The sequence below is a fragment of the Coregonus lavaretus genome (genome assembly GCF_964263955.1).
Source record: "Coregonus lavaretus genome assembly, chromosome: 30".
NCBI classification, from domain to species: Eukaryota; Metazoa; Chordata; class Actinopteri; order Salmoniformes; family Salmonidae; genus Coregonus; species Coregonus lavaretus.
The window spans coordinates 36,329,446-36,356,443 of record NC_140017.1 but is presented as its reverse complement, the minus strand read 5'-3'; the positions used below and the strand labels follow the sequence as shown (position 1 = coordinate 36,356,443).

General features: G+C 47.4%; 1 protein-coding gene across 1 annotated transcript in view; it reads left to right on the top strand.

Annotated features, from left to right (window-relative positions):
• Positions 1–23,416, top strand: part of spred3 (sprouty related EVH1 domain containing 3) — a gene marked incomplete at both ends in the record, with an annotated part of 27,276 nt that extends 3,860 nt beyond the window's left edge. Inside the window, 4 exons of the mRNA XM_084148540.1 lie at positions 9,650–9,815; positions 10,078–10,308; positions 20,109–20,273; positions 22,376–23,416. Of these exons, the coding sequence (XP_084004666.1) occupies positions 9,650–9,815; positions 10,078–10,308; positions 20,109–20,273; positions 22,376–23,416 (1,603 nt within the window). The remainder of the gene's footprint in view (positions 1–9,649; positions 9,816–10,077; positions 10,309–20,108; positions 20,274–22,375) is intronic.
• Between the last annotated feature and the right edge of the window lie 3,582 nt (positions 23,417–26,998).

Sequence of the window (26,998 nt, the reverse complement as noted above, 5' to 3'; positions counted from 1 at the left end):
TAAACAGAGCAATCAAATTGTATTATGCATTAATATTATATAGTTATATAGGGGTGTTGTGTACTATTATATAGTTATATAGGGGGGTTGTGTAATATATAGTTACAGTGAGGGAAAAAAAGTATTTGATCCCCTGCTGATTTTGTACGTTTGCCCACTGACAAAGACATGATCAGTCTATAATTTTAATGGTAGTTTTTTTTAACAGTGAGAGACAGAATAACAACAAAAAAATCCAGAAAAACGCATGTCAAAAATGTTATACATTGATTTGCATTTTAATGAGGGAAATAAGTATTTGACCCCTCTGCAAAACATGACTTAGTACTTGGTGTCAAAACCCTTGTTGGCAATCACAGAGGTCAGACGTTTCTTGTAGTTGGCCACCAGGTTTGCACACATTTCAGGAGGGATTTTGTCCCACTCCTCTTTGCAGATCTTCTCCAAGTCATTAAGGTTTCGAGGCTGACGTTTGGCAACTCGAACCTTCAGCTCCCTCCACAGATTTTCTATGGTATTAAGGTCTGGAGACTGGCTAGGCCACTCCAGGACCTTAATGTGCTTCTTCTTGAGCCACTCCTTTGTTGCCTTGGCCATGTGTTTTGGGTCATTGTCATGCTGAAATACCCATCCACGACCCATTTTCAATGCCCTGGCTGAGGGAAGGAGGTTCTCACCCAAGATTTGACGGTACATGGCCCCGTCCATCGTCCCTTTGAATGTGGTGAAGTTGTCCTGTCCTCTTAGCAGAAAAACACCCCCAAAGCATAATGTTTCCACCTCCATGTTTGACGGTGGAATGGTGTTCTTGGGGTCATAGGTAGCATTCCTCCTCCTCCAAACACGGCGAGTTGAGTTGATGCCAAAGAGCTCGATTTTGGTCTCATCTGACCACAACACTTTCACCCAGTTCTCCTCTGAATCATTCAGATGTTCATTGGCTAACTTCAGACAGGAATGTATATGTGCTTTCTTGAGCAGGGGGACCTTGCGGGCGCTGCAGGATTTCAGTGTTTCACGGCGTAGTGTGTTACCAATTGTTTTCTTGGTGACTATGGTCCCAGCTGCCTTGAGATCACTGACAAGATCCTCCCGTGTAGTTCTGGGCTGATTCCTCACCGTTCTCATGATCATTGCAACTCCACGAGGTGAGATCTTGCATGGAGCCCCAGGCCGAGGGAGATTGACAGTTATTTTGTGTTTCTTCCATTTGCGAATAATCAAACCAACTGTTGTCACCTTCTCACCAAGCTGCTTGGCGATGGTCTTGTAGCCCATTCCAGCCTTGTGTAGGTCTACAATCTTGTCCCTGACATCCTTGGAGAGCTCTTTGGTCTTGGCCATGGTGGAGAGTTTGGAATCTGATTGATTGATTGCTTCTGTGGACAGGTGTCTTTTATACAGGTAACAAACTGAGATTAGGAGCACTCCCTTTAAGAGTGTGCTCCTAATCTCAGCTCGTTACCTGTATAAAAGACACCTGGGAGCAAGAAATCTTTCTGATTGAGAGGGGGTCAAATACTTATTTCACTCATTAAAATGCAAATCAATTTATAACATTTTTGACATGCGTTTTTCTGGATTTTGTTGTTATTCTGTCTCTCACTGTTCAAATAAACCTACCATTAAAATTATAGACTGATCATGTCTTTGTCAGTGGGTAAACGTACAAAATCAGCAGGGGATCAAATACTGTTTTCCCTCACTGTATATGGGGGGGTTGTGTAATATCATATAGTTATATAGGGGGGTTGTGTAATATATAGTTATATAGGGGGGTTGTGTAATATCATATAGTTATATAGGGGGGTTGTGTAATATATAGTTATATAGGGGGGTTGTGTAATATATAGTTATATAGGGGGGTTGTGCAATAACATGTACACTGCCGATTTTGCAGGTTTTCCTATTTACAAAGCATGTAGAGGTCTGTAATTTTGATCATAGGTACACTTCAACTGTGAGAGACGGAATCTAAAACAAAAATCCAGAAAATCACATTGTATGATTTTTAAGTAATTAATTTGCATTTTATTGCATGACATAAGTATTTGATACATCAGAAAAGCAGAACTTAATATTTGGTACAGAAACCTTTGTTTGCAATTACAGAGATCATACGTTTCCTGTAGGTCTTGACCAGGTTTGCACACACTGCAGCAGGGATTTTGACCCACTCCTCCATACAGATCCTTCAGGTTTCGGGGCTGTCGCTGGGCAATACGGCCTTTCAGCTCCCTCCAAAGATTTTCTATTGGGTTCAGGTCTGGAAACTGGCTAGGCCACTCCAGGACCTTGAGATGCCTCTTACGGAGCCACTCCTTAGTTGCCCTGGCTGTGTGTTTCGGGTCGTTGTCATGCTGGAAGACCCAGCCACGACCCATCTTCAATGCTCTTACTGAGGGAAGGAGGTTGTTGGCCAAGATCTCGCGATACATGGCCCCATCCATCCTCCCCTCAATACGGTGCAGTCGTCCTGTCCCCTTTGCAGAAAAGCATCCCCAAAGAATGATGTTTCCACCTCCATGCTTCACGGTTGGGATGGTGTTCTTGGGGTTGTACTCATCCTTCTTCTTCCTCCAAACACGGCGAGTGGAGTTTAGACCAAAAAGCTCTATTTTTGTCTCATCAGACCACATGACCTTCTCCCATTCCTCCTCTGGATCATCCAGATGGTCATTGGCAAACTTCAGACGGGACATGCGCTGGCTTGAGCAGGGGGACCTTGCGTGCGCTGCAGGATTTAATCCATGACGGCGTAGTGTGTTACTAATGGTTTTCTTTGAGACTGTGGTCCCAGCTCTCTTCAGGTCATTGACCAGGTCCTCCCCTGTAGTTCTGGGCTGATCCCTCACCTTCCTCATGATTATTGATGCCCCACGAGGTGAGATCTTGCATGGAGCCCCAGACCGAGGGTGATTGACCGTCATCTTGAACTTCTTCCATTTTCTAATAATTGCGCCAACAGTTGTTGCCTTCTCACCAAGCTGCTTGCCTATTGTCCTGTAGCCCATCCCAGCCTTGTGCAGGTCTACAATTTTATCCCTGATGTCCTTACACAGCTCTCTGGTCTTGGCCATTGTGGAGAGGTTGGAGTCTGTTTGATTGAGTGTGTGGTCAGGTGTCTTTTATACAGGTAACGAGTTCAAACAGGTGCAGTTAATACAGGTAATGAGTGGAGAACAGGAGGGCTGTGAGAGACGGAATTCTTACTGGTTGGTAGGTGATCAAATACTTATGTCATGCAATAAAATGCAAATTAATTACTTAAAAGTCATACAATGTGATTTTCTGAATTTTTGTTTTAGATTCCGTCTCTCACAGTTGAAGTGTACCTATGGTAAAAATTACAGACCTCTACATGCTTTGTAAGTAGGAAAACCTGCAGAATCGGCAGTGTATCAAATACTTGTTCTCCCCACTGTATGTATATAGGGGGGTTGTGTAATATCATATAGTTATATAGGGGGGTTGTGTAATATCATATAGTTATATAGGGGGGTTGTGTAATATCATATAGTTATATAGGGGGGTTGTGTAATATTATATAGTTATATAGGGGGGTTGTGTAATATCATATAGTTATATAGGGGGGTTGTGTAATATATAGTTATATAGGGGGGTTGTGTAATATATAGTTATATAGGGGGGTTGTGTAATATATAGTTATATAGGGGAGTTGTGTAATATATAGTTATATAGGGGGGTTGTGTAATATATAGTTATATAGGGGGGTTGTGTAATATATAGTTATATTGAGGGGTTGTGTAATATATAGTTATATAGGGGGGTTGTGTAATATATAGTTATATTGGGGGGTTGTGTAATATCATATAGTTATATAGGGGGGTTGTGTAATATCATATAGTTATATAGGGGGGTTGTGTAATATCATATACAGTGGGGGAAAAAAGTATTTAGTCAGCCACCAATTGTGCAAGTTCTCCCACTTAAAAAGATGAGAGGCCTGTAATTTTCATCATAGGTACACGTCAACTATGACAGACAAATTGAGAAGAAAAAAAATCCAGAAAATCACATTGTAGGATTTTTAATGAATTTATTTGCAAATTATGGTGGAAAATAAGTATTTGGTCACCTAAAAAACAAGCAAGATTTCTGGCTCTCACAGACCTGTAACTTCTTCTTTAAGAGGCTCCTCTGTCCTCCACTCGCTACCTGTATTAATGGCATCTGTTTGAACTTGTTATCAGTATAAATGTCACGCCCTGGCTCTGGGGACACTGTTATGTTGAGCCAGGGTGTGTAGATCTATGTGTTGTGTTTCTATGTCGGGATTCTATGTATTGTATTTCTGTGTTGGCCAGAGTGGTTCCCAATCAGAGGCAACGAGTGTCAGCTGTTGCTGGTTGTCTCTGATTGGGAGCCATACTTATAGAGGCTGTTTTCCCACATTAGTTGTGGGATCTTGTTCTAGTTGGTGTGTGTTAGACCGTTGACTGTCACGTTATCGTTTTTGTTGTTTTGGTCGTGTATCACTAATAAAGAGTATGTTCGTCTGCAACGCTGCGCCTTGGTCCTCATCTGTTCCCGACGATCGTGACAATAAAAGACACCTGTCCACAACCTCAAACAGTCACACTCCAAACTCCACTATGGCCAAGACCAAAGAGCTGTCAAAGGACACCAGAAACAAAATTGTAGACCTGCACCAGGCTGGGAAGACTGAATCTGCAATAGGTAAGCAGCTTGGTTTGAAGAAATCAACTGTGGGAGCAATTATTAGGAAATGGAAGACATACAAGACCACTGATAATCTCCCTTGATCTGGGGCGCCACGCAAGATCTCACCCCGTGGGGTCAAAATGATCACAAGAACGGTGAGCAAAAATCCCAGAACCACACGGGGGGACCTAGTGTATGACCTGCAGAGAGCTGGGACCAAAGTAACAAAGCCTACCATCAGTAACACACTACGCCGCCAGGGACTCAAATCCTGCAGTGCCGACGTGTCCCCCTGCTTAAGCCAGTACATGTCCAGGCCCGTCTGAAGTTTGCTAGAGTGCATTTGGATGATCCAGAAGAGGATTGGGAGAATGTCATATGGTCAGATGAAACCAAAATATAACTTTTTGGTAAAAACTCAACTTGGCGTGTTTGGAGGACAAAGAATGCTGAGTTGCATCCAAAGAACACCATACCTACTGTGAAGCATGGGGGTGTAAACATCATGCTTTGGGGGTGTTTTTCTGCAAAGGGACCAGGACGACTGATCCGTGTAAAGGAAAGAATGAATGGGGCCATGTATCGTGAGATTTTGAGTGAAAACCTCCTTCCATCAGCAAGGGCATTGAAGATGAAACGTGGCTGGGTCTTTCAGCATGACAATGATCCCAAACACACCGCCCGGGCAACAAAGTAGTGGCTTCGTAAGAAGCAGTTCAAGGTCCTGGAGTGGCCTAGCCAGTCTCCAGATCTCAACCCCATAGAAAATCTTTGGAGGGAGTTGAAAGTCTGTGTTGCCCAGCGACAGCCCCAAAACATCACTGCTCTAGAGGAGATCTGCATGGAGGAATGGGCCAAAATACCAGCAACAGTGTGTGAAAACCTTGTGAAGACTTACAGAAAAAGTTTGACCTGTGTCATTGCCAATAAAGGTTATATAACAAAGTATTGAGAAATTTTTGTTATTGACCAAATACTTATTTTCCACCATAATTTGCAAATAAATTCATAAAAAATCCTACAATGTGAATTTCTGGATTTATTTTTCTAATTTTGTCTGTCATAGTTGACGTGTACCTATGATGACAATTATAGGCCTCTCTCATCTTTTTAAGTGGGAGAACTTGCACAATTGGTGGCTGACTAAATACTTTTCCCCCCACTGTAGTTATATAGGGGGGTTGTGTAATATATAGTTATATAGGGGGGTTGTGTAATATATAGTTATATAGGGGGGTTGTGTAATATATAGTTATATAGGGGGGTTGTGTAATATAGTTATATGGGGGGTTGTGTAATATATAGTTATATAGGGGGGTTGTGTAATATCATATAGTTATATAGGGGGGTTGTGTAATATCATATAGTTATATAGGGGGGTTGTGTAATATATAGTTATATAGGGGGGTTGTGTAATATATAGTTATATAGGGGGGTTGTGTAATATATAGTTATATGGGGGGTTGTGTAATATATAGTTATATAGGGGGGTTGTGTAATATATAGTTATATAGGGGGGTTGTGTAATATATAGTTATATAGGGGGGTTGTGTAATATATAGTTATATAGGGGGGTTGTGTAATATATAGTTATATAGGGGCGTTGTGTAATATACAGTTATATAGGGGGGTTGTGTAATATACAGTTATATAGGGGGGTTGTGTAATATACAGTTATATAGGGGGGTTGTGTAATATATAGTTATATTGGGGGGTTGTGTAATATATAGTTATATGGGGGGTTGTGTAATATCATATAGTTATATAGGGGGGTTGTGTAATATATAGTTATAGGGGGGTTGTGTAATATATAGTTATATGGGGGTTTTGTAATATATAGTTATATAGGGGGGTTGTGTAATATATAGTTATATAGGGGGGTTGTGTAATATCATATAGTTATATAGGGGGGTTGTGTAATATATAGTTATAGGGGGGTTGTGTAATATATAGTTATATGGGGGTTGTGTAATATATAGTTATATAGGGGGGTTGTGTAATATATAGTTATATAGGGGGGTTGTGTAATATATAGTTATATGGGGGGGTTGTGTAATATCATATAGTTATATAGGGGGGTTGTGTAATATATAGTTATAGGGGGGTTGTGTAATATATAGTTATATGGGGGTTGTGTAATATATAGTTATAGGGGGGTTGTGTAATATATAGTTATATAGGGGGGTTGTGTAATATATAGTTATATGGGGGGTAGTGTAATATATAGTTATATGGGGGGGTTGTGTAATATACAGTTATATAGGGGGGTTGTGTAATATATAGTTATATGGGGGGGTTGTGTAATATATAGTTATATAGGGGGGTTGTGTAATATATAGTTATATGGGGGGGTTGTGTAATATATAGTTATATAGGGGGGTTGTGTAATATCATATAGTTATATAGGGGGGTTGTGTAATATATAGTTATATAGGGGGGTTGTGTAATATATAGTTATATGGGGGGGGGGTTGTGTAATATATAGTTATATAGGGGGGTTGTGTAATATATAGTTATATGGGGGGTTGTGTAATATATAGTTATATAGGGGGGTTGTGTAATATATAGTTATATAGGGGGGTTGTGTAATATATAGTTATATAGGGGGGTTGTGTAATATATAGTTATATAGGGGGGTTGTGTAATATATAGTTATATAGGGGGGTTGTGTAATATATAGTTATATAGGGGGGTTGTGTAATATATAGTTATATAGGGGGGTTGTGTAATATATAGTTATATGGGGGGTTGTGTAATATATAGTTATATAGGGGGGTTGTGTAATATATAGTTATAGGGGGGTTGTGTAATATATAGTTATATAGGGGGGTTGTGTAATATATAGTTATATGGGGGGTTGTGTAATATATAGTTATAGGGGGGTTGTGTAATATATAGTTATATGGGGGGGTTGTGTAATATATAGTTATTTGGGGGGGTTTTGTAATATATAGTTATATGGGGGGGTTGTGTAATATATAGTTATATAGGGGGGTTGTGTAATATATAGTTATATAGGGGGGTTGTGTAATATATAGTTATATAGGGGGGTTGTGTAATATATAGTTATATAGGGGGGTTGTGTAATATCATATAGTTATAGGGGGGTTGTGTAATATATAGTTCTATAGGGGGGTTGTGTAATATCATATAGTTATATAGGGGGGTTGTGTAATATATAGTTATATAGGGGGGTTGTGTAATATATAGTTATATAGGGGGGTTGTGTAATATATAGTTATATAGGGGGGTTGTGTAATATATAGTTATATGGGGGGGGGTTGTGTAATATATAGTTATATAGGGGGGTTGTGTAATATATAGTTATATGGGGGGGTTGTGTAATATATAGTTATATAGGGGGGTTGTGTAATATATAGTTATATAGGGGGGTTGTGTAATATATAGTTATATAGGGGGGTTGTGTAATATATAGTTATATAGGGGGGTTGTGTAATATATAGTTATAGGGGGGGTTGTGTAATATATAGTTATAGGGGGGTTGTGTAATATATAGTTATAGGGGGGGTTGTGTAATATATAGTTATATAGGGGGGTTGTGTAATATATAGTTATATAGGGGGGTTGTGTAATATATAGTTATAGGGGGGTTGTGTAATATATAGTTATATGGGGGGGTTGTGTAATATATAGTTATATGGGGGGGTTGTGTAATATATAGTTATATAGGGGGGTTTTGTAATATATAGTTATATGGGGGGTTGTGTAATATATAGTTATATAGGGGGGTTGTGTAATATATAGTTATATAGGGGGGTTGTGTAATATATAGTTATATAGGGGGGTTGTGTAATATATAGTTATATAGGGGGGTTGTGTAATATATAGTTATATAGGGGGGTTGTGTAATATCATATAGTTATAGGGGGGTTGTGTAATATATAGTTATATAGGGGGGTTGTGTAATATCATATAGTTATATAGGGGGGTTGTGTAATATATAGTTATATGGGGGGGTTGTGTAATATATAGTTATATGGGGGGGTTGTGTAATATATAGTTATATAGGGGGGTTGTGTAATATATAGTTATATAGGGGGGTTGTGTAATATATAGTTATATAGGGGGGTTGTGTAATATATAGTTATATTATTGTTTCTCTCCTTTTCAACAGTGTGTGTGTGTGTGTGTGTGTGTGTGTGTGTGTGTGTGTGTGTGTGTGTGTGTGTGTGGGTGAATGCATTTTGTGTGTGAATGTTTGTGTATGTTATTTGAAAGGGTGTGTTTTTGTTCTGTACTGTGTGTGTGTATATGCTTGCGTGTTTGTGTGTATGGTTGAGTGTGTTTGTGATGCATGTGTGTATACCTGTGTGTGTGTGTGTGTATACCTGTGTGTGTGTGTGTATACATGTGTGTGTGTGTGTATACATGTGTGTGTGTGTATACCTGTGTGTGTATACCTGTGTGTGTGTATACCTGTGTGTGTGTATACCTGTGTGTGTGTATACCTGTGTGTGTGTGTGTATACCTGTGTGTGTGTGTATACCTGTGTGTGTGTGTGTATACCTGTGTGTATACCTGTGTGTGTATACCTGTGTGTGTGTATACCTGTGTGTGTGTATACCTGTGTGTGTGTATACCTGTGTGTGTGTGTATACCTGTGTGTGTGTATACCTGTGTGTGTGTGTATACCTGTGTGTGTGTGTGTGTGTATACCTGTGTGTGTGTGTGTATACCTGTGTGTGTATATACCTGTGTGTGTGTGTATACCTGTGTGTGTGTGTATACCTGTGTGTGTGTGTGTATACCTGTGTGTGTGTGTGTATACCTGTGTGTGTGTGTGTATACCTGTGTGTGTGTGTATACCTGTGTGTGTGTATACCTGTGTGTGTGTATACCTGTGTGTGTGTATACCTGTGTGTGTGTATACCTGTGTGTGTGCATACACCTGTGTGTGTGTGTGTGTACCTGTGTTGTCTAATCTCCTGTTCTCTCTCCTCAGTGTGCGTGTTCGAGCCGTGGTGATGACACGTGACGACTCCAGTGGCGGCTGGGTACCCCTGGGGGGCGGCGGCCTCAGTCACGTGGTGATATGTAAGGGGAGGAGCCATGAAGGCGGGGGACGGAGAGAATACATTGTACGCGGAGAGCGGCTACGCGATCGAGCAGTGAGTCTGTGTGTCACGCCTGTCTTCAGTGCTGTGCCACCTGAGGGCCCATCTGAGACATGGTCTGCATGGGACTAGTCCATTGGTTCCATTGTATATCAAGCACAGTGCAAGTATTTTTTAAAGTATTTGACTAATGTATATATGTTCTAACCCTAACTCTATGGTACGGCGTTTGTGGGAGCTCTGGTTTTTGGAGGACCATGGAAAAGTTGGTGCAGTGATCCCCTCCACCTCCCTGTCTGTGTGTGTGTGCGTGTAGCCAGTGCTGGAGTGTGCTGTGCAGAAGGGGCTGGTCTACAACAAGGTGAACCCCATCTTCCACCACTGGCGCATGGAGGAGCGTAAGTTTGGCCTGACGTTTCAGAGTCCTGCCGACGCCATCTCCTTCGAGCGCGGCCTACAGGCGGTCATCCATAAGCTGGACCGCGGCTCTGAATCTCCTTCCTCCTCCACGCCTGAAGAGGGTGACACCGAGGACGATGGTCAAGCGGTGAGTGGCTTTGTCCCTTTTTATACACACAGATCTAGGATCAGATTAGATATAGGATCTGTTTAGTGGAGTTGCGTTTCCTTTATTCAATGTTGTTCTGAGGGCAGCTCTCTGGAATTTCCTTTATTCAATGTTGTTCTGAGGGCAGCTCTGCCTCAAGGGCCAGAACGAATGTGATTGGTTCAATTAATGTTTAACAATCAGTGGGCTGAGCATACAGAGATTGTGTTGCTCACTCTGTCTGTCGGTCCTGGATCAAGACCGTCATATGATTGTGCCGGTCCTGGATCAAGACCGTCATATGATTGTGTCGGTCCTGGATCAAGATGGTCATATGATTGTGACGGTCCTGGATCAAGACCGTCATACGATTGTGTCGGTCCTGGATCAAGACCGTAATATGATTGTGTCGGTCCTGGATCAAGACCGTAATATGATTGTGTCGGTCCTGGATCAAGACCGTCATATGATTGTGTTGGTCATGGATCAAGACCGTCATATGATTGTGACGGTCCTGGATCAAGACCGTCATATATATGATTGTGTCGGTCCTGGATCAAGACTGTCATATATATGATTGTGTCGGTCCTGGATCAAGACCGTCATATGATTGTGTCGGTCCTGGATCAAGACCGTCATATGATTGTGTTGGTCATGGATCAAGACCGTCATATGATTGTGACGGTCCTGGATCAAGACCGTCATATATATGATTGTGTCGGTCCTGGATCAAGACCGTAATATGATTGTGTCGGTCCTGGATCAAAATGGTCATATGATTGTGTCGGTCCTGGATCAAGACCGTCATATATATGATTGTGTCGGTCCTGGATCAAGACCGTAATATGATTGTGTCGGTCCTGGATCAAAATGGTCATATGATTGTATCGGTCCTGGATCAAGACCGTCATATGATTGTGTCGGTCCTGGATCAAGACCGTCATATGATTGTGTCGGTCCTGGATCAAGACCGTCATATGATTGTGTCGGTCCTGGATCAAGACTGTCATATGATTGTGTCGGTCCTGGATCATGTTGTGTACTGAGAATAGAATGTCCATGGACCTGTAGTCTATGTGAGTCTGTGGTACATGTGTGATGACCTGTAGTCTCTGTGTGGTAGCTCAGTTGGTAGAGCATGGCGCTTGCAACGCCAGGGTTGTGGGTTCGATTCCCACGGGGGACCAGAATGAAAATGTATGCATTCACTAACTGTAAGTCGCTCTGGATAAGAGCATCTGCTAAATGACTAAAATGTAAAAAATGTACATGTGTGAAGACCTGTAGTCTCTGTGAGTCTGTGGTACATGTGTGATGAGCTGTAGTCTCTGTGAGTCTGTGGTACATGTGTGATGAGCTGTAGCATACAAATATAATCTATTTTCTAAACATCTAGATTCTATTTCTATGAGTTGTAGTGTGTCAGTCTACATGACCTCTGATGACCTGTAGTGTGTCAGTCTACATGACCTCTGATGACCTGTAGTGTTTCAGTCTCTGGAGCTCAAGGATGTCTCTGTACTTTGCTCCGTTCATCTTTCCCTCGATCCTGACTAGTCTCCCAGTCCCTGCCGCTGAAAAACATCCCCACAGCATGATGCTGCCACCACCATGCTTCACCGTAGGGATGGTGCCAGGTTTCCTCCAGACGTGACGCTTGGCATACAGGCCAAAGAGTTCCATCTTGGTTTCATCAGACCAGAGAATCTTGTTTCTCATGGTCTGAGAGTCCTTTAGTGCCTTTTGGCAAACTCCAAGCGGGCTGTCATGTAACTTTTACTGAGGAGTGGCTTCCGTCTGGCCACTCTACCATAAAGGTCTGATTGGTGGAGTGCTGCAGAGATGGTTGTCCTTCTGGAAGGTTCTCCCATCTTCACAGAGGAACTCCCTGACCAAGGCCCTTCTCCCCCGATTGCTCAGTTTGCCCGGGTGGCCAGCTCTAGGAAGAGTCTGGGTGATTCCAAACTTCTTCCATTTAAGAATGATGGAGGCCACTGTGTTCTTGGGGACCTTCAATGCTGCAGAATGTTTTTGGTAACCTTCCCCAGATCTGTGCCTCGACACAATCCTGTCTGGGAGCTCTACGGACAATTCCTTCGACCTCATGGTTTGGTTTTTGCTCTGACATGCACTGTCAACTGTGGGACCTTATATAGACAGGTGTGTGCCTTTCCAAATCATGTTCGATCAATTCAATTTACCACAGGTGTACTCCAATCAAGTTGTAGAAACATCTCAAGGATGATCAATGGTAACAGGATGCACCTGAACTCAATTTCGAGTCACATAGCAAAGGGTCTGAATACTTACGTAAATAAGGTATTTCTGTTTAAAATTTTTAGTAAACTTGCAAACATTTCTAAAAACCAGTTTTCACTTTGTCATTATGGGGTATTGTGTGTAGACTGATGAGGGATTTTTTTTATTTAAACCATTTTAGAATAAGGCTGTAACGTAACAAAATGTGGAAAAGTCAAGGTCTGAATACTTTTCGAATGTAACAACAAACAACCTTCAATTTATTGCATTTTCATCTCTTATGAAAATGAAAATAAACCAACAAATATACTGAACAAAAATATAAACGCAACATGCAACAATTTCAATGATTTTACTGAGTAACAGTTCATATAAGGAAATCAAACAATTGAAATTAATTAGGCCCTAATCTATGGATTTCACATGACTGGGCAGGGGTGCAGCCATGTGTGGGCCTGGGAGGGCATAGACCCACCCACCAGCCAATCAGAATTTGTTTTTCTCACAAAAGGGCTTTATTATAGACAGACGATCCCGCAGGTGAAGAAGCCAGATGTGGAGGTCCTGGGCTGCAATGGTTACACGTGGTCTGCTGTTATGAGGCCGATTGGACGTAATGCCAAATACTCTAAAACGACGTTGGAGGTGGCTCATGGTAGAGAAATTAACATTCAATTCTCTGCCAACAGCTCTGGTGGACATTCCCTCAAAACTTGAGACATCTGTGGCATTGTGTTGTGTGACAAAACTGCACATTTTAGAGTGGGCTTTTATTGTCCCCAGCACAAGGTGCCCCTGTGTAATGATCATGCTGTTTAATCAGCTTCTTGATATGCCACACCTTTCAGATGGGTGGATTATCTTGGCAATGGAGAAATGCTCACTAACAGGGATGTAAACAAATTTCTGCACAAAATTGGGGGAAATTAGCTTTTTGTGCAAATGGAACATTTCTGGGATCTTTTATTTCAGCTCATGAAACATGAGACCAACACTTTACATGTTGCGTTTATATTTTTGTTCAGTATACATTTACTCAATAACATTATATCCAATCATTTGTATAGTGTCCTATGCAACAACCTGTTAAACCATAATGTTTTGTTCCTAGATTATTTTTTATTTAAAAAAAATTATAAAACATTTTGGCGACCAAGTTGCACCAAGACCCCACTGGGGGTCGCGACCCCGACCAAATACCACTGGTCTAAAGTTTGATGACGTGTAGTGTGTCAGTCTACAGTGTGATGACCTCTGACCTGTAGTGTCAGTCTACCGTGTGATGACCTCTGACCTGTAGTATCAGTCTACAGTGTGATGACCTCTGACCTGTAGTATCAGTCTACAGTGTGATGACCTCTGACCTGTAGTATCAGTCTACAGTGTGATGACCTCTGACCTGTAGTGTCAGTCTACAGTGTGATGACCTGATGACCTCTGACCTGTAGTATCAGTCTACAGTGTGATGACCTCTGACCTGTAGTATCAGTCTACAGTGTGATGACCTCTGACCTGTAGTGTCAGTCTACAGTGTGATGACCTCTGACCTGTAGTGTCAGTCTACAGTGTGATGACCTCTGACCTGTAGTGTCAGTCTACAGTGTGATGACCTCTGACCTGTAGTGTGTCAGTCTACCGTGTGATGACCTCTGACCTGTAGTGTCAGTCTACCGTGTGATGACCTCTGACCTGTAGTGTCAGTCTACAGTGTGATGACCTCTGACCTGTAGTGTCAGTCTACAGTGTGATGACCTTTGACCTGTAGTGTGTCAGTCTACAGTGTGATGACCTCTGACCTGTAGTGTCAGTCTACAGTGTGATGACCTCTGACCTGTAGTGTCAGTCTACACTGTGATGACCTCTGACCTGTAGTGTGTCAGTCTACAGTGTGATGACCTCTGACCTGTAGTGTGTCAGTCTACCGTGTGATGACCTCTGACCTGTAGTATCAGTCTACACTGTGATGACCTTTGACCTGTAGTGTGTCAGTCTACAGTGTGATGACCTTTGACCTGTAGTGTGTGTCAGTCTACCGTGTGATGACCTCTGACCTGTATTGTCAGTCTACAGTGTGATGACCTCTGACCTGTAGTGTGTCAGTCTACCGTGTGATGACCTCTGACCTGTAGTGTGTCAGTCTACACTGTGATGACCTCTGACCTGTAGTGTCAGTCCACAGTGTGATGACCTCTGACCTGTATTGTCAGTCTACAGTGTGATGACCTCTGACCTGTAGTGTGTCAGTCTACCGTGTGATGACCTCTGACCTGTAGTGTCAGTCTACACTGTGATGACCTTTGACCTGTAGTGTGTCAGTCTACAGTGTGATGACCTCTGACCTGTAGTGTCAGTCTACAGTGTGATGACCTCTGACCTGTAGTGTGTCAGTCTACCGTGTGATGACCTCTGACCTGTAGTGTCAGTCTACAGTGTGATGACCTCTGACCTGTAGTGTGTCAGTCTACAGTGTGATGACCTCTGACCTGTAGTGTCAGTCTACCGTGTGATGACCTCTGACCTGTAGTGTGTCAGTCTACAGTGTGATGACCTCTGACCTGTAGTGTGTGTCAGTCTACAGTGTGATGACCTCTGACCTGTAGTGTCAGTCTACAGTGTGATGACCTCTGACCTGTAGTGTCAGTCTACCGTGTGATGACCTCTGACCTGTAGTGTCAGTCTACAGTGTGATGACCTCTGACCTGTAGTATCAGTCTACAGTGTGATGACCTCTGACCTGTAGTGTCAGTCTACAGTGTGATGACCTCTGACCTGTAGTGTCAGTCTACCGTGTGATGACCTCTGACCTGTAGTGTCAGTCTACAGTGTGATGACCTCTGACCTGTAGTGTCAGTCTACAGTGTGATGACCTCTGACCTGTAGTGTGTCAGTCTACACTGTGATGACCTCTGACCTGTAGTGTGTCAGTCTACAGTGTGATGACCTCTGACCTGTAGTATGTCAGTCTACAGTGTGATGACCTCTGACCTGTAGTATGTCAGTCTACAGTGTGATCAAATCAAATTTGATTTGTCACATGCGCCGAATACAACAGTGAAATGCTTACTTACAAGCCTTTAACCAACAATGCAGTTTTAAGAAAAATAAGAGTTAAGAGAAATATTTACAAAAAAAAGTAAAAAATTAAAGAGCAACAATAAAATAACAATAACGATACCGGTACAGAGTCAATGTGCGGGGGTACAGGTTAGTCGAGGTAATTTGTACATGTAGGTAGGGGTAAAGTGACTATGCATAGATAATAAACAGTGAGTAGCAGCAGTGTAAAAAAAAAAAGGGGGGGGTCAATGCAAATAGTCCGGGTGGCCAATTGATTAGCTGTTCAGCAGTCTTATGGCTTGGGGGTAGAAGCTGTTAAGAAGCCTTTTGGACCTAGAATTGGCGCTCAGGTACCGCCGTGCAGTAGCAGAGAGAACAGTCTATGACTAGGGTGGCTGGAGTCTTTGACAATTTTGAGGGCCTTCCTCTGACACCGCCTGGTATAGAGGTCCTGGATGGCAGGAAGCTTGGCCCCAGTGATGTACTGGGCCGTACGCACTACCCTCTGTAGCGCATTGCGGTCGGAGGCCGAGTAGTTGCCATACCAGACGGTGATGCAACCAGTCAGGATGCTCTCAATGGTGCAGCTGTAGAAGTTTTTGAGGATCTGAGGACCCATTCCAAATCTTTTCAGTCTCCTGAGGGGGAATAGGCTTTGTCGTGCCCTCTTCACGACTGTCTTGGTGTGCTTGGACCATGTTAGTTTGTTGGTGATGTGGACAACAAGGAAGCTCTCAACCTGTTCCACTACAGCCCCATCGATGTGAATGGGGGCGTGCTCAGTCCTCATCTTTTTCCTGTAGTCCACAATCATCTCCTTTGTCTTGATCATGTTGAGGGAGAGGTTGTTATCCTGGCACCACACGGCCAGGTCTCTGACCTCCTCCCTATAGGCTGTCTCGTCATTGTCGGTGATCAGGCCTACCGTGGTTGTGTCATCGGCAAACTTAATGATGGTGTTGGAGTCGTGCCTGGCCATGCAGTCATGAGTGAACAGGGAGTACAGGAGGGGACTGAGCACGCACCCCTGAGGGTCCCTCGTGTTGAGGATCAGCGTGGCAGATGTGTTGTTACCAACCCTTACCACCTGGGGGCGGCCCGTCAGGAAGTCCAGGATCCAGTTGCAGAGGGAGGTGTTTAGTCCCAGGGTCCTTAGCTTGACAACCATGCCAAATCTTTTCAGTCTCCTGAGGGGGAATAGGCTTTGTCGTGCCCTCTGCACGACTGTCTTGGTGTGTTTGGACCACTGTATTCTTGGCGCCGGATGAAATGGCTGCCGTTTTATGGCCTCTGGTAATACAAGGGGTGGCGGTGTATGTATATTTGTAAACAACAGTGCATGATATCTAATTAAGTCTCAAGGTTTTGCTCGCCTGAGGTAGAGTATCTCATGATAAGCTGTAGAACACACTATCTACCTTAGAGAGTTTTCATCTAATTTATATTCTTTGTAGCTGTCTATTTACCACCACAAACCGATGCTGGCACTAAGACCGCTCTCAATGAACTGTATACGGCCATAAGCAAACAGGAAAATGCTCATCCAGAGGCGGCGCTCCTAGTGGCCGGGGACTTTAATGCAGGGAAACTTTAATCCGTTTTACCTCATTTCTACCAGCATGTTAAATGTGCAACCAGAGGGAAAATAACCTCTAGACCACCTTTACTCCACACACAGAGACGCATACAAAGCGCTCCCTCACCCTCCATTTGGCAAATCTGACCATAACTCTATCTTCCTGATTCCTGCTTACAAGCAAAAACTAAAGCAGGAAGCACAAGTGACTTGGTCAATAAAAAAGTGGTCAGATGAAGCAGATGCTAAATTACAGGACTGTTTTGCTAGCACAGACTGGAATATGTTCCGGGATTCTTACGATGGCACTGAGGAGTACACCACATCAGTCACTGGCTTCATCAATAAGTGCATCGATGATGTCGTCTCCACAATGACTGTACGTACATACCCCAACCAGAAGCCATGGATTACAGGCAACATCCGCACTGAGCTAAAGGGTAGAGCTGCCGCTTTCAAGGAGCGGGACTCTAACCCGGAAGCTTATAAGAAATCCCGCTATGCCCTCCGACGAACCATCAATACAGGCAAAGAGTCAATACAGGACTAAGATCGAATCGTACTACACTGGCTCCAACGCTCGTCGGATTTGGCAGGGCTTGCAAACTATTACAGACTACAAAGGGAAGCACAGCCGCGAGCTGCCCAGTGACACGAGCCTACCATACGAGCTAAATTACTTCTATGCTCGCTTCGAGGCAAGCAACACTGAAGCATGCATGAGAGCATCAGCTGTTCCGGATGACTATATGATCACGCTCTCCGTAGCTGATGTGAGTAAGACCATTAAACAGGTCAACATTCACAAGGCCGCAGGGCCAGATGGATTACCAGGACGTGAACTCCGAGCATGCGCTGACCAACTGGCAAGTGTCTTCACTGACATTTTCAACCTGTCCCTGACTGAGTCTGTAATACCAACATGTTTCAAGCAGACCACCATAGTCCCTGTGCCCAAGAACACTAAGGTAACCTGCCTAAATGACTACTGACCCGTAGCACTCACGTCTGTAGCCATGAAGTGCTTTGAACGGCTGGTCATGGCTCACATCAACACCATTATCCCAGAAACCCTAGACCCACTCTAATTTGCATACCGCCCCAACAGATCCACAGATGATGCAATCTCTATTGCGCTCCACACTGCCCTTTCACACCTGGACAAAAGGAACACCTATGTGAGAATGCTATTCATTGACTACAGCTCAGCGTTCAACACCATAGCGCCCTCAAAGCTACTCACTAAGCTAAGGACCCTGGGACTAAACACCTCCCTCTGCAACTGGATCCTGGACTTCCTGACGGGCCGCCCCCAGGTGGTAAGGGTTGGTAACAACACATCTGCCACGCTGATCCTCAACACGAGGGACCCTCAGGGGTGCGTGCTCAGTCCCCTCCTGTACTCCCTGTTCACTCATGACTGCATGGCCAGGCACGACTCCAACACCATCATTAAGTTTGCCGATGACACAACCATGGTAGGCCTGATCACCGACAATGACGAGACAGCCTATAGGGAGGAGGTCAGAGACCTGGCCGTGTGGTGCCAGGATAACAACCTCTCCCTCAACATGATCAAGACAAAGGAGATGATTGTGGACTACAGGAAAAAGATGAGGACTGAGCACGCCCCCATTCTCATCGATGGGGCTGTAGTGGAACAGGTTGAGAGCTTCCTTGGTGTCCACATTACCAACAAACTAACATGGTCCAAGCACACCAAGACAGTCGTGAAGAGGGCACGACAAAGCCTATTCCCCCTCAGGAGACTGAAAATATTTGGCATGGGTCTTCAGATCCTCAAAAGGTTCTACAGCTGCACCATCGAGAGCATCCTGACTGGTTGCATCACTGCCTGGTATGGCAACTGCTCGGCCTCCGACCGCAAGGCACTACAGAGGGTAGTGGGTACGGCCCAGTACATCACTGGGGCCAAGCTTCCTGCCATCCAGGACCTCTATACCAGGCGGTGTCAGAGGAAGGCCCTAAAAATGGTCAAATACTCCAGCCACCCTAGTCATAGACTGTTCTCTCTGCTACTGCACGGCAAGCGGTACCGGAGCGCCAAGTCTAGATCCAAGAGGCTTCTACACAGCTACAAGCCATAAGACTCCTGAACATCTAATCAAATAGCTACCTAGACTATTTGCATTGCCCCCCACCTCTCTTTTACGCTGCTGCTACCCTCTGTTTATTATCTATGCATAGTCACTTTAACTCTACCTACATGTACATATTACCTCAATTACCTAGACTAACCGGTGTCCCCGCACATTGACTCGGTACCGGTACCCCCTGTGTGGCGCAGCGGTCTAGTGCACTGCATCTCAGTGCTTGAGGCGTCACTACAGACTCCCTGGTTCGATTCCAGGCTGTATCACAACCGGCCGTGATTGGGAGTCCCATAGGGGCGGCGCACAATTGGCCCAGCGTCGTCCTGGTTTGGCCGGTGTAGGCCGTCATTGTAAATAAGAATTTGTTCTTAACAGACTTGCCTAGTTAAATAAAGGTTAAATAAAAAAAAGATATATATATATATAGCCTCGCTATTGCTATTTTACTGCTGCTCATTAATAATGTATTACTTTTATTTATAAAATTGTATTTAATGTTTTTTTTTTGTAGTTTTTTTTGGTATTCTTTCTTAAAATTGCATTGTTGGTTAAGGGCTTGTAAGTAAGCATTTCACTGTAAGATCTACACCTGTTGTATTCGGCGCATGTGACAAATACAATTTGATTTGATGATAGCTTGTTGGCGATGTGGACACCAAGGAACTTGAAGCTCTCAACCTGCTCCACTACAGCCCACTGATGACCTCTGACCTGTAGTGTGTCAGTCTACAGTGTGATTACCTGTAGTATGTGTCAGTCTACATGACCTCTGACCTGTAGTTTGATGATGTCAGTCCCATACAGGAAGTGAGTCATCTTCCAATAGCCGGAAGGAGATGCTTCCCAAGCCCGTCACCATAGTAACCAGCGAGTCCTCCTCCACCTGCTTCGTACGTTCCACCTCCGAGGAGTTTAGCTTCGGAGCGTCCCACACGCTCACCACCACCACACCTGCCCAGGTAAGAACTGGAACACACCTCACCACCACCACATCTGTCCAGGTAAAGGCTGGAACACACCTCACCTGCCCAGGTAAGGACTGGAACACACCTCACCTGCCCAGTTAAGGACTGGAACACACCTCACCACCACCACACCTGCCCAGGTAAGGACTGGAACACACCTCACCACCACCACACCTGCCCAGGTAAGGACTGGAACACACCTCACCACCACCACATCTGTCCAGGTAAAGACTGGAACACACCTCACCACCACCACACCTGCCCAGGTAAGAACTGGAACACACCTCACCACCACCACATCTGTCCAGGTAAAGACTGGAACACACCTCACCTGCCCAGGTAAGGACTGGAACACACCTCACCTGCCCAGGTAAGGACTGGAACACACCTCACCTGCCCAGTTAAGGACTGGAACACACCTCACCACCACCACACCTGCCCAGGTAAGGACTGGAACACACCTCACCACCACCACACCTGCCCAGGTAAGAACTGGAACACACCTCACCACCACCACATCTGTCCAGGTAAAGACTGGAACACACCTCACCTGCCCAGGTAAGGACTGGAACACACCTCACCTGCCCAGGTAAGGACTGGAACACACCTCACCACCACCACACCTGCCCAGGTAAGAACTGGAACACACCTCACCACCATCACACCTGTCCAGGTAAAGACTGGAACACACCTCACCACCACACCTCACCACTGGAACACACCACACCTGCCCAGGTAAGAACTGGAACACACCTCACCAACACCACCACACCTCACCAATGGAACACACCTCACCACCACACCTCACCACTGGAACACACCACACCTGCCCAGGTAAGAACTGGAACACACCTCACCACCACACCTCACCACTGGAACACACCACACCTGCCCAGGTAAGAACTGGAACACACCTCACCAACACCACCACACCTCACCAATGGAACACACCTCACCACCACACCTCACCACTGGAACACACCACACCTGCCCAGGTAAGAACTGGAACACACCTCACCACCACACCTCACCACTGGAACACACCACACCTGCCCAGGTAAGAACTGGAACACACCTCACCACCACACCTCACCACTGGAACACACCACACCTGCCCAGGTAAGAACTGGAACACACCTCACCAACACCACCACACCTCACCACTGGAACACACCTCACCACCACACCTGCCCAGGTAAGGACTGGAACACACCTCACCACCACCACACCTGCCCAGGTAAGAACTGGAACACACCTCACCACCATCACACCTGCCCAGGTAAGGACTGGAACACACCTCACCTGTTCAGGTAAGAACTGGAACACACCTCACCACCACCACACCTGCCCAGGTAAAGACTGGAACACACCTCACCACCATCACACCTGCCCAGGTAAGGACTGGAACACACCTCACCTGTTCAGGTAAGAACTGGAACACACCTCACCACCACCACACCTGCCCAGGTAAAGACTGGAACACACCTCACCTGCTCAGGTAAGGACTGGAACACACCTCACCTGCTCAGGTAAAGACTGGAACACACCTCACCTGCTCAGGTAAGGACTGCAACACACCTCACCCGCCCAGTTAAAGACTGGAACACACCTCACCACACCTGCCCAGGTAAAGACTGGAACACACCTCACCACACCTGCCCAGGTAAAGACTGGAACACACCTCACCACACCTGCCCAGGTAAAGACTGGAACACACCACACCACACCTGCCCAGGTAAAGACTGGAACACACCTCACCACACCTGCCCAGGTAAAGACTGGAACACACCTCACCACACCTGCCCAGGTAAAGACTGGAACACACCTCACCACACCTGCCCAGGTAAAGACTGGAACACACCACACCACACCTGCCCAGGTAAAGACTGGAACACACCTCACCACACCTGCCCAGGTAAAGACTGGAACACACCTCACCACACCTGCCCAGGTAAAGACTGGAACACACCTCACAACACCTGCCCAGGTAAAGCCTGGAACACTCCTCACCGTGTTGAGCACTGCTGGTGCTGTGATGGATCCAGATTGCTGTAATTGTTACCAATCTCCTATTCTGATAATCTTCCTCTCTTCAGATCCACACCAGGCCTACGCAGCACCAACTCTCCCAAGTCACAGCTGTGTTGAACCCTCCGTCCCCCCCTCCACCTCCCCCTGCTCCCCCCACTCCTCCAAAGGGCCCCCCAGCCTCCTCCCCCCTCTCCCCCACCATCTCTCTACTAGAGGAGGGAGACCTGCGCAGCCTGGACCCCTGTAAGGACCTGTGGGGCTCCCGGGGGTACGAGGACTACCGGCGTGCCGGGGCGGCTAGGACCATGGTGGGTGGTCTGACTGGGGGGGTGGTGGTGGGCAGTGGGGGCAGCATACAGGACAAATCCACAGAGCTGTGTGTTGTGCGCTTTGAGAAGGAGGTGGCAGGGGTGGGCACGGCGGGCTGCGAGGTGACCGTCACTCTGGACAGTAAAGGTTCCCAGCGCCTCTCCTCCTCCTCCTCGCCCACCTGCATGGCCTCCATGCCCAATGCTGTGTCTGGAGGCTCGTCGGGCGCCGGCTCGCCCCAGGAGACCGGGAAGGGAAGTCCCTCCCCCTGTTGCATCCACACCTCTCTGGCCACTCCCCGCTCACGGACTCGCAAGCGAGGAGGTGGTGGTGGTGGAGGAGGAGGAGGGGCAGCAGCAGGAGGCGGGGATAGTAATGATGGTGACCCGGCCATCTCCCCAGACGAGGACAGTCCGTGTCCGGCGGGGTCGTCGTGTTCGTCGCGCTGCGTCTACTGCCGCTCCGTGTTCAGCCAATCAGAGAACGGGCGGGGCCGCTGCCGGGACGCCCCCGACCCCGCCCTACACTGCCTGCGCCAGTGGACCTGTGTGTGGTGCGCAGAGAGCCTGCTTTACCACTGTATGTCGGACTCAGAGGGCGAGTTCTGGGAGCCGTGTTCCTGCGAGGACTCTTTAGGGGAGGGCCATCCTCACCCCCTGTGCTGCGCCCGCTGGCTGGCCCTCCTGGCCCTGTCACTGTTTGTGCCCTGCATGTGCTGCTACCTGCCCCTGCGCGCCTGCCTGCGCTGTGGAGAGAGGTGCGGCTGCTGTGGTGGAAAGCACAAGGCCGTCCGGTGAGGCCAGGCTGGGGGGGGACTAGACCCAGGGGGGTTGGAGGGTGTTGGGGAGGGAGGGAGGGAGGGGAGACTAGACCCAGGGGGGTTGGAGGGTGTTGGGCAGTGGGGAGACTAGACCCAGGGGGGTTGGAGGGTGTTGGGCAGTGGGGAGACTAGACCCAGGGGGGTTGGAGGGTGTTGGGGAGGGAGGGAGGGGGGACTAGACCCAGGGGGGTTGGAGGGTGTTGGGCAGTGGGGAGACTAGACCCAGGGGGGTTGGAGGGTGTTGGGCAGTGGGGAGACTAGACCCAGGGGGGTTGGAGGGTGTTGGGCAGTGGGGAGACTAGACCCAGGGGGGTTGGAGGGTGTTGGGCAGTGGGGAGACTAGACCCAGGGGGGTTGGGGAGTGGGGAGGGGGGGAGACTAGACCCAGGGGGGTTGGAGGGTGTTGGGCAGTGGGGAGACTAGACCCAGGGGGGTTGGAGGGTGTTGGGCAGTGGGGAGAGAGGGGGGGACTAGACCCAGGGGGGTTGGAGGGGGTTGGGACTAGACCCAGGGGGGTTGGAGGGTGTTGGGCAGTGGGAAGAGAGGGGGAGCTAGACCCAGGGGGGTTGGAGGGTGTTGGGCAGTGGGGAGACTAGACCCAGGGGGGTTGGAGGGGGTTGGGACTAGACCCAGGGGGGTTGGAGGGGGTTGGGCAGTGGGAAGACTAGACCCAGGGGGGTTGGAGGGGGTTGGGACTAGACCCAGGGGGGTTGGAGGGGGTTGGGCAGTGGGAAGAGAGGGGGAGCTAGACCCAGGGGGGTTGGAGGGTGTTGGGCAGTGGGGTGAAGAAACATATAGACTGTCTGTATGGAATGGAGGACAGAGAATAAATACACTCTCTCTTTGAGGGGTAGACCCAGATCTCTTAACCTAGCCCTCCCTGGCCCTCCCTGGCCCTCTCTGGCCCTCCCTGGCCCTCCACGGCCCTCTCTGGCCCTCCCTGGCCCTCCACGGCCCTCTCTGGCCCTCCCTGGCCCTCCCTGGCCCTCTCTGGCCCTCCCTGGCCCTCTCTGGCCCTCCCTGGCCCTCCCTGGCCCTCTCTGGCCCTCTCTGGCCCTCCACGGCCCTCCACGGCCCTCTCTGGCCCTCCACGGCCCTCCACGGCCCTCCACGGCCCTCTCTGGCCCTCTCTGGCCCTCTCTGGCCCTCTCTGGCCCTCTCTGGCCCTCTCTGGCCCTCCCTGGCCCTCTCTGGCCCTCCCTGGCCCTCTCTGGCCCTCTCTGGCCCTCCCTGGCCCTCCACGGCCCTCTCTGGCCCTCTCTGGCCCTCCCTGGCCCTCCACGGCCCTCTCTGGCCCTCTCTGGCCCTCCACGGCCCTCCACGGCCCTCCACGGCCCCCAACAGCCTTCCACTGCGTTCCGCTCGCTCCTTTCAACCTGGACCCTGCCATGCACACGGAACACAGAATGGCCCCAGGTTTAATGAAAATCACCAGGAGCCTTCATAGAGGAGTTACCGTGGTTACTGAGGACTGGCTGCTGATTATTCTGTCTGGGGTCGGAGGTCAGAGACTGGACTGGGGGAGGAGAGGAGAGAAGAGAGTGACTGATGATGTGTACACTGTTTCAAATGTCAGTTTGTTTTTTAATTTAGGGAGAAAACACGCAAAAACAAAGGACGTTTATATATATATATATGATTAGAATTTTGATTGGTATATTTTATTAAACATGTTGACAGGACCCCCATCAGACACACAGACACTGGAATGTTGTGTTTTGAAATGACCTATGGAACTACCAGATGACCACACCCCCTTACCTCTGTTTTAGCGTCGCTGCACCTCAAGTCCCAGAGAGAGAGAGAGTCCCAGAGGAAGAGGGTGAGATAGTAGTCCCAGAGAGAGAGAGAGAGTCCCAGAGGAAGAGGGTGAGGTGAGATAGTAGTCCCAGAGAGAGAGAGAGAGAGAGAGAGTCCCAGAGGAAGAGGGTGAGGTGAGATAGTAGTCCCAGAGAGAGAGAGAGAGTCCCAGAGGAAGAGGGTGAGGTGAGATAGTAGTCCCAGAGAGAGAGAGAGAGTCCCAGAGGAAGAGGGTGAGGTGAGATAGTAGTCCCAGAGAGAGAGAGAGAGAGAGAGAGTCCCAGAGGAAGAGGGTGAGGTGAGATAGTAGTCCCAGAGAGAGAGAGAGAGTCCCAGAGGAAGAGGGTGAGGTGAGATAGTAGTCCCAGAGAGAGAGAGAGAGTCCCAGAGGAAGAGGGTGAGGTGAGATAGTAGTCCCAGAGAGAGAGAGAGTCCCAGAGGAAGAGGGTGAGGTGAGATAGTAGTCCCAGAGAGAGAGAGAGAGAGAGAGAGTCCCAGAGGAAGAGGGTGAGGTGAGATAGTAGTCCCAGAGAGAGAGAGAGAGTCCCAGAGGAAGAGGGTGAGGTGAGATAGTAGTCCCAGAGAGAGAGAGAGAGTCCCAGAGGAAGAGGGTGAGGTGAGATAGTAGTCCCAGAGAGAGAGAGAGTCCCAGAGGAAGAGGGTGAGGTGAGATAGTAGTCCCAGAGAGAGAGAGAGAGAGTCCCAGAGGAAGAGGGTGAGGTGAGATAGTAGTCCCAGAGAGAGAGAGAGTCCCAGAGGAAGAGGGTGAGGTGAGATAGTAGTCCCAGAGAGAGAGAGAGAGAGAGTCCCAGAGGAAGAGGGTGAGGTGAGATAGTAGTCCCAGAGAGAGAGAGAGAGTCCCAGAGGAAGAGGGTGAGGTGAGATAGTAGTCCCAGAGAGAGAGAGAGTCCCAGAGGAAGAGGGTGAGGTGAGATAGTAGTCCCAGAGAGAGAGAGAGTCCCAGAGGAAGAGGGTGAGGTGAGATAGTAGTCCCAGAGAGAGAGAGAGAGAGTCCCAGAGGAAGAGGGTGAGGTGAGATAGTAGTCCCAGAGAGAGAGAGAGTCCCAGAGGAAGAGGGTGAGGGTGAGATAGTAGTCCCAGAGAGAGAGAGAGAGTCCCAGAGGAAGAGGGTGAGGGTGAGATAGTAGTCCCAGAGAGAGAGAGAGTCCCAGAGGAAGAGGGTGAGGGTGAGATAGTAGTCCCAGAGAGAGAGAGAGTCCCAGAGGAAGAGGGTGAGGGTGAGATAGTAGTCCCAGAGAGAGAGAGAGTCCCAGAGGAAGAGGGTGAGATAGTAGTCCCAGAGAGAGAGAGAGAGTCCCAGAGGAAGAGGGTGAGAGTCCCAGAGGAAGAGGGTGAGAGTCCCAGAGGAAGAGGGTGAGAGTCCCAGAGGAAGAGGGTAAGGGTGAGATAGTAGTCCCAGAGAGAGAGAGAGTCCCAGAGGAAGAGGGTGAGATAGTAGTCCCAGAGAGAGAGAGAGAGTCCCAGAGGGTGAGGGTGAGATAGTAGTCCCAGAGGAAGAGGGTGAGGTGAGATAGTAGTCCCAGAGAGAGAGAGTGAGATAGTATACTGTATTAAGAGCAGCAGTATTGTTGTCTTGAGGGTGAGTTCAATATGTAAGTAGGAGCACAGCGTTGGGTTAGTGTTAAAGGGTGCAGGCAGGGGGTAGGAGCACAGCGTTGGGTTAGTGTTAAAGGGTGCAGGCAGGGGGTAGGAGCACAGCGTTGGGTTAGTGTTAAAGGGTGCAGGCAGGGGGTAGGAG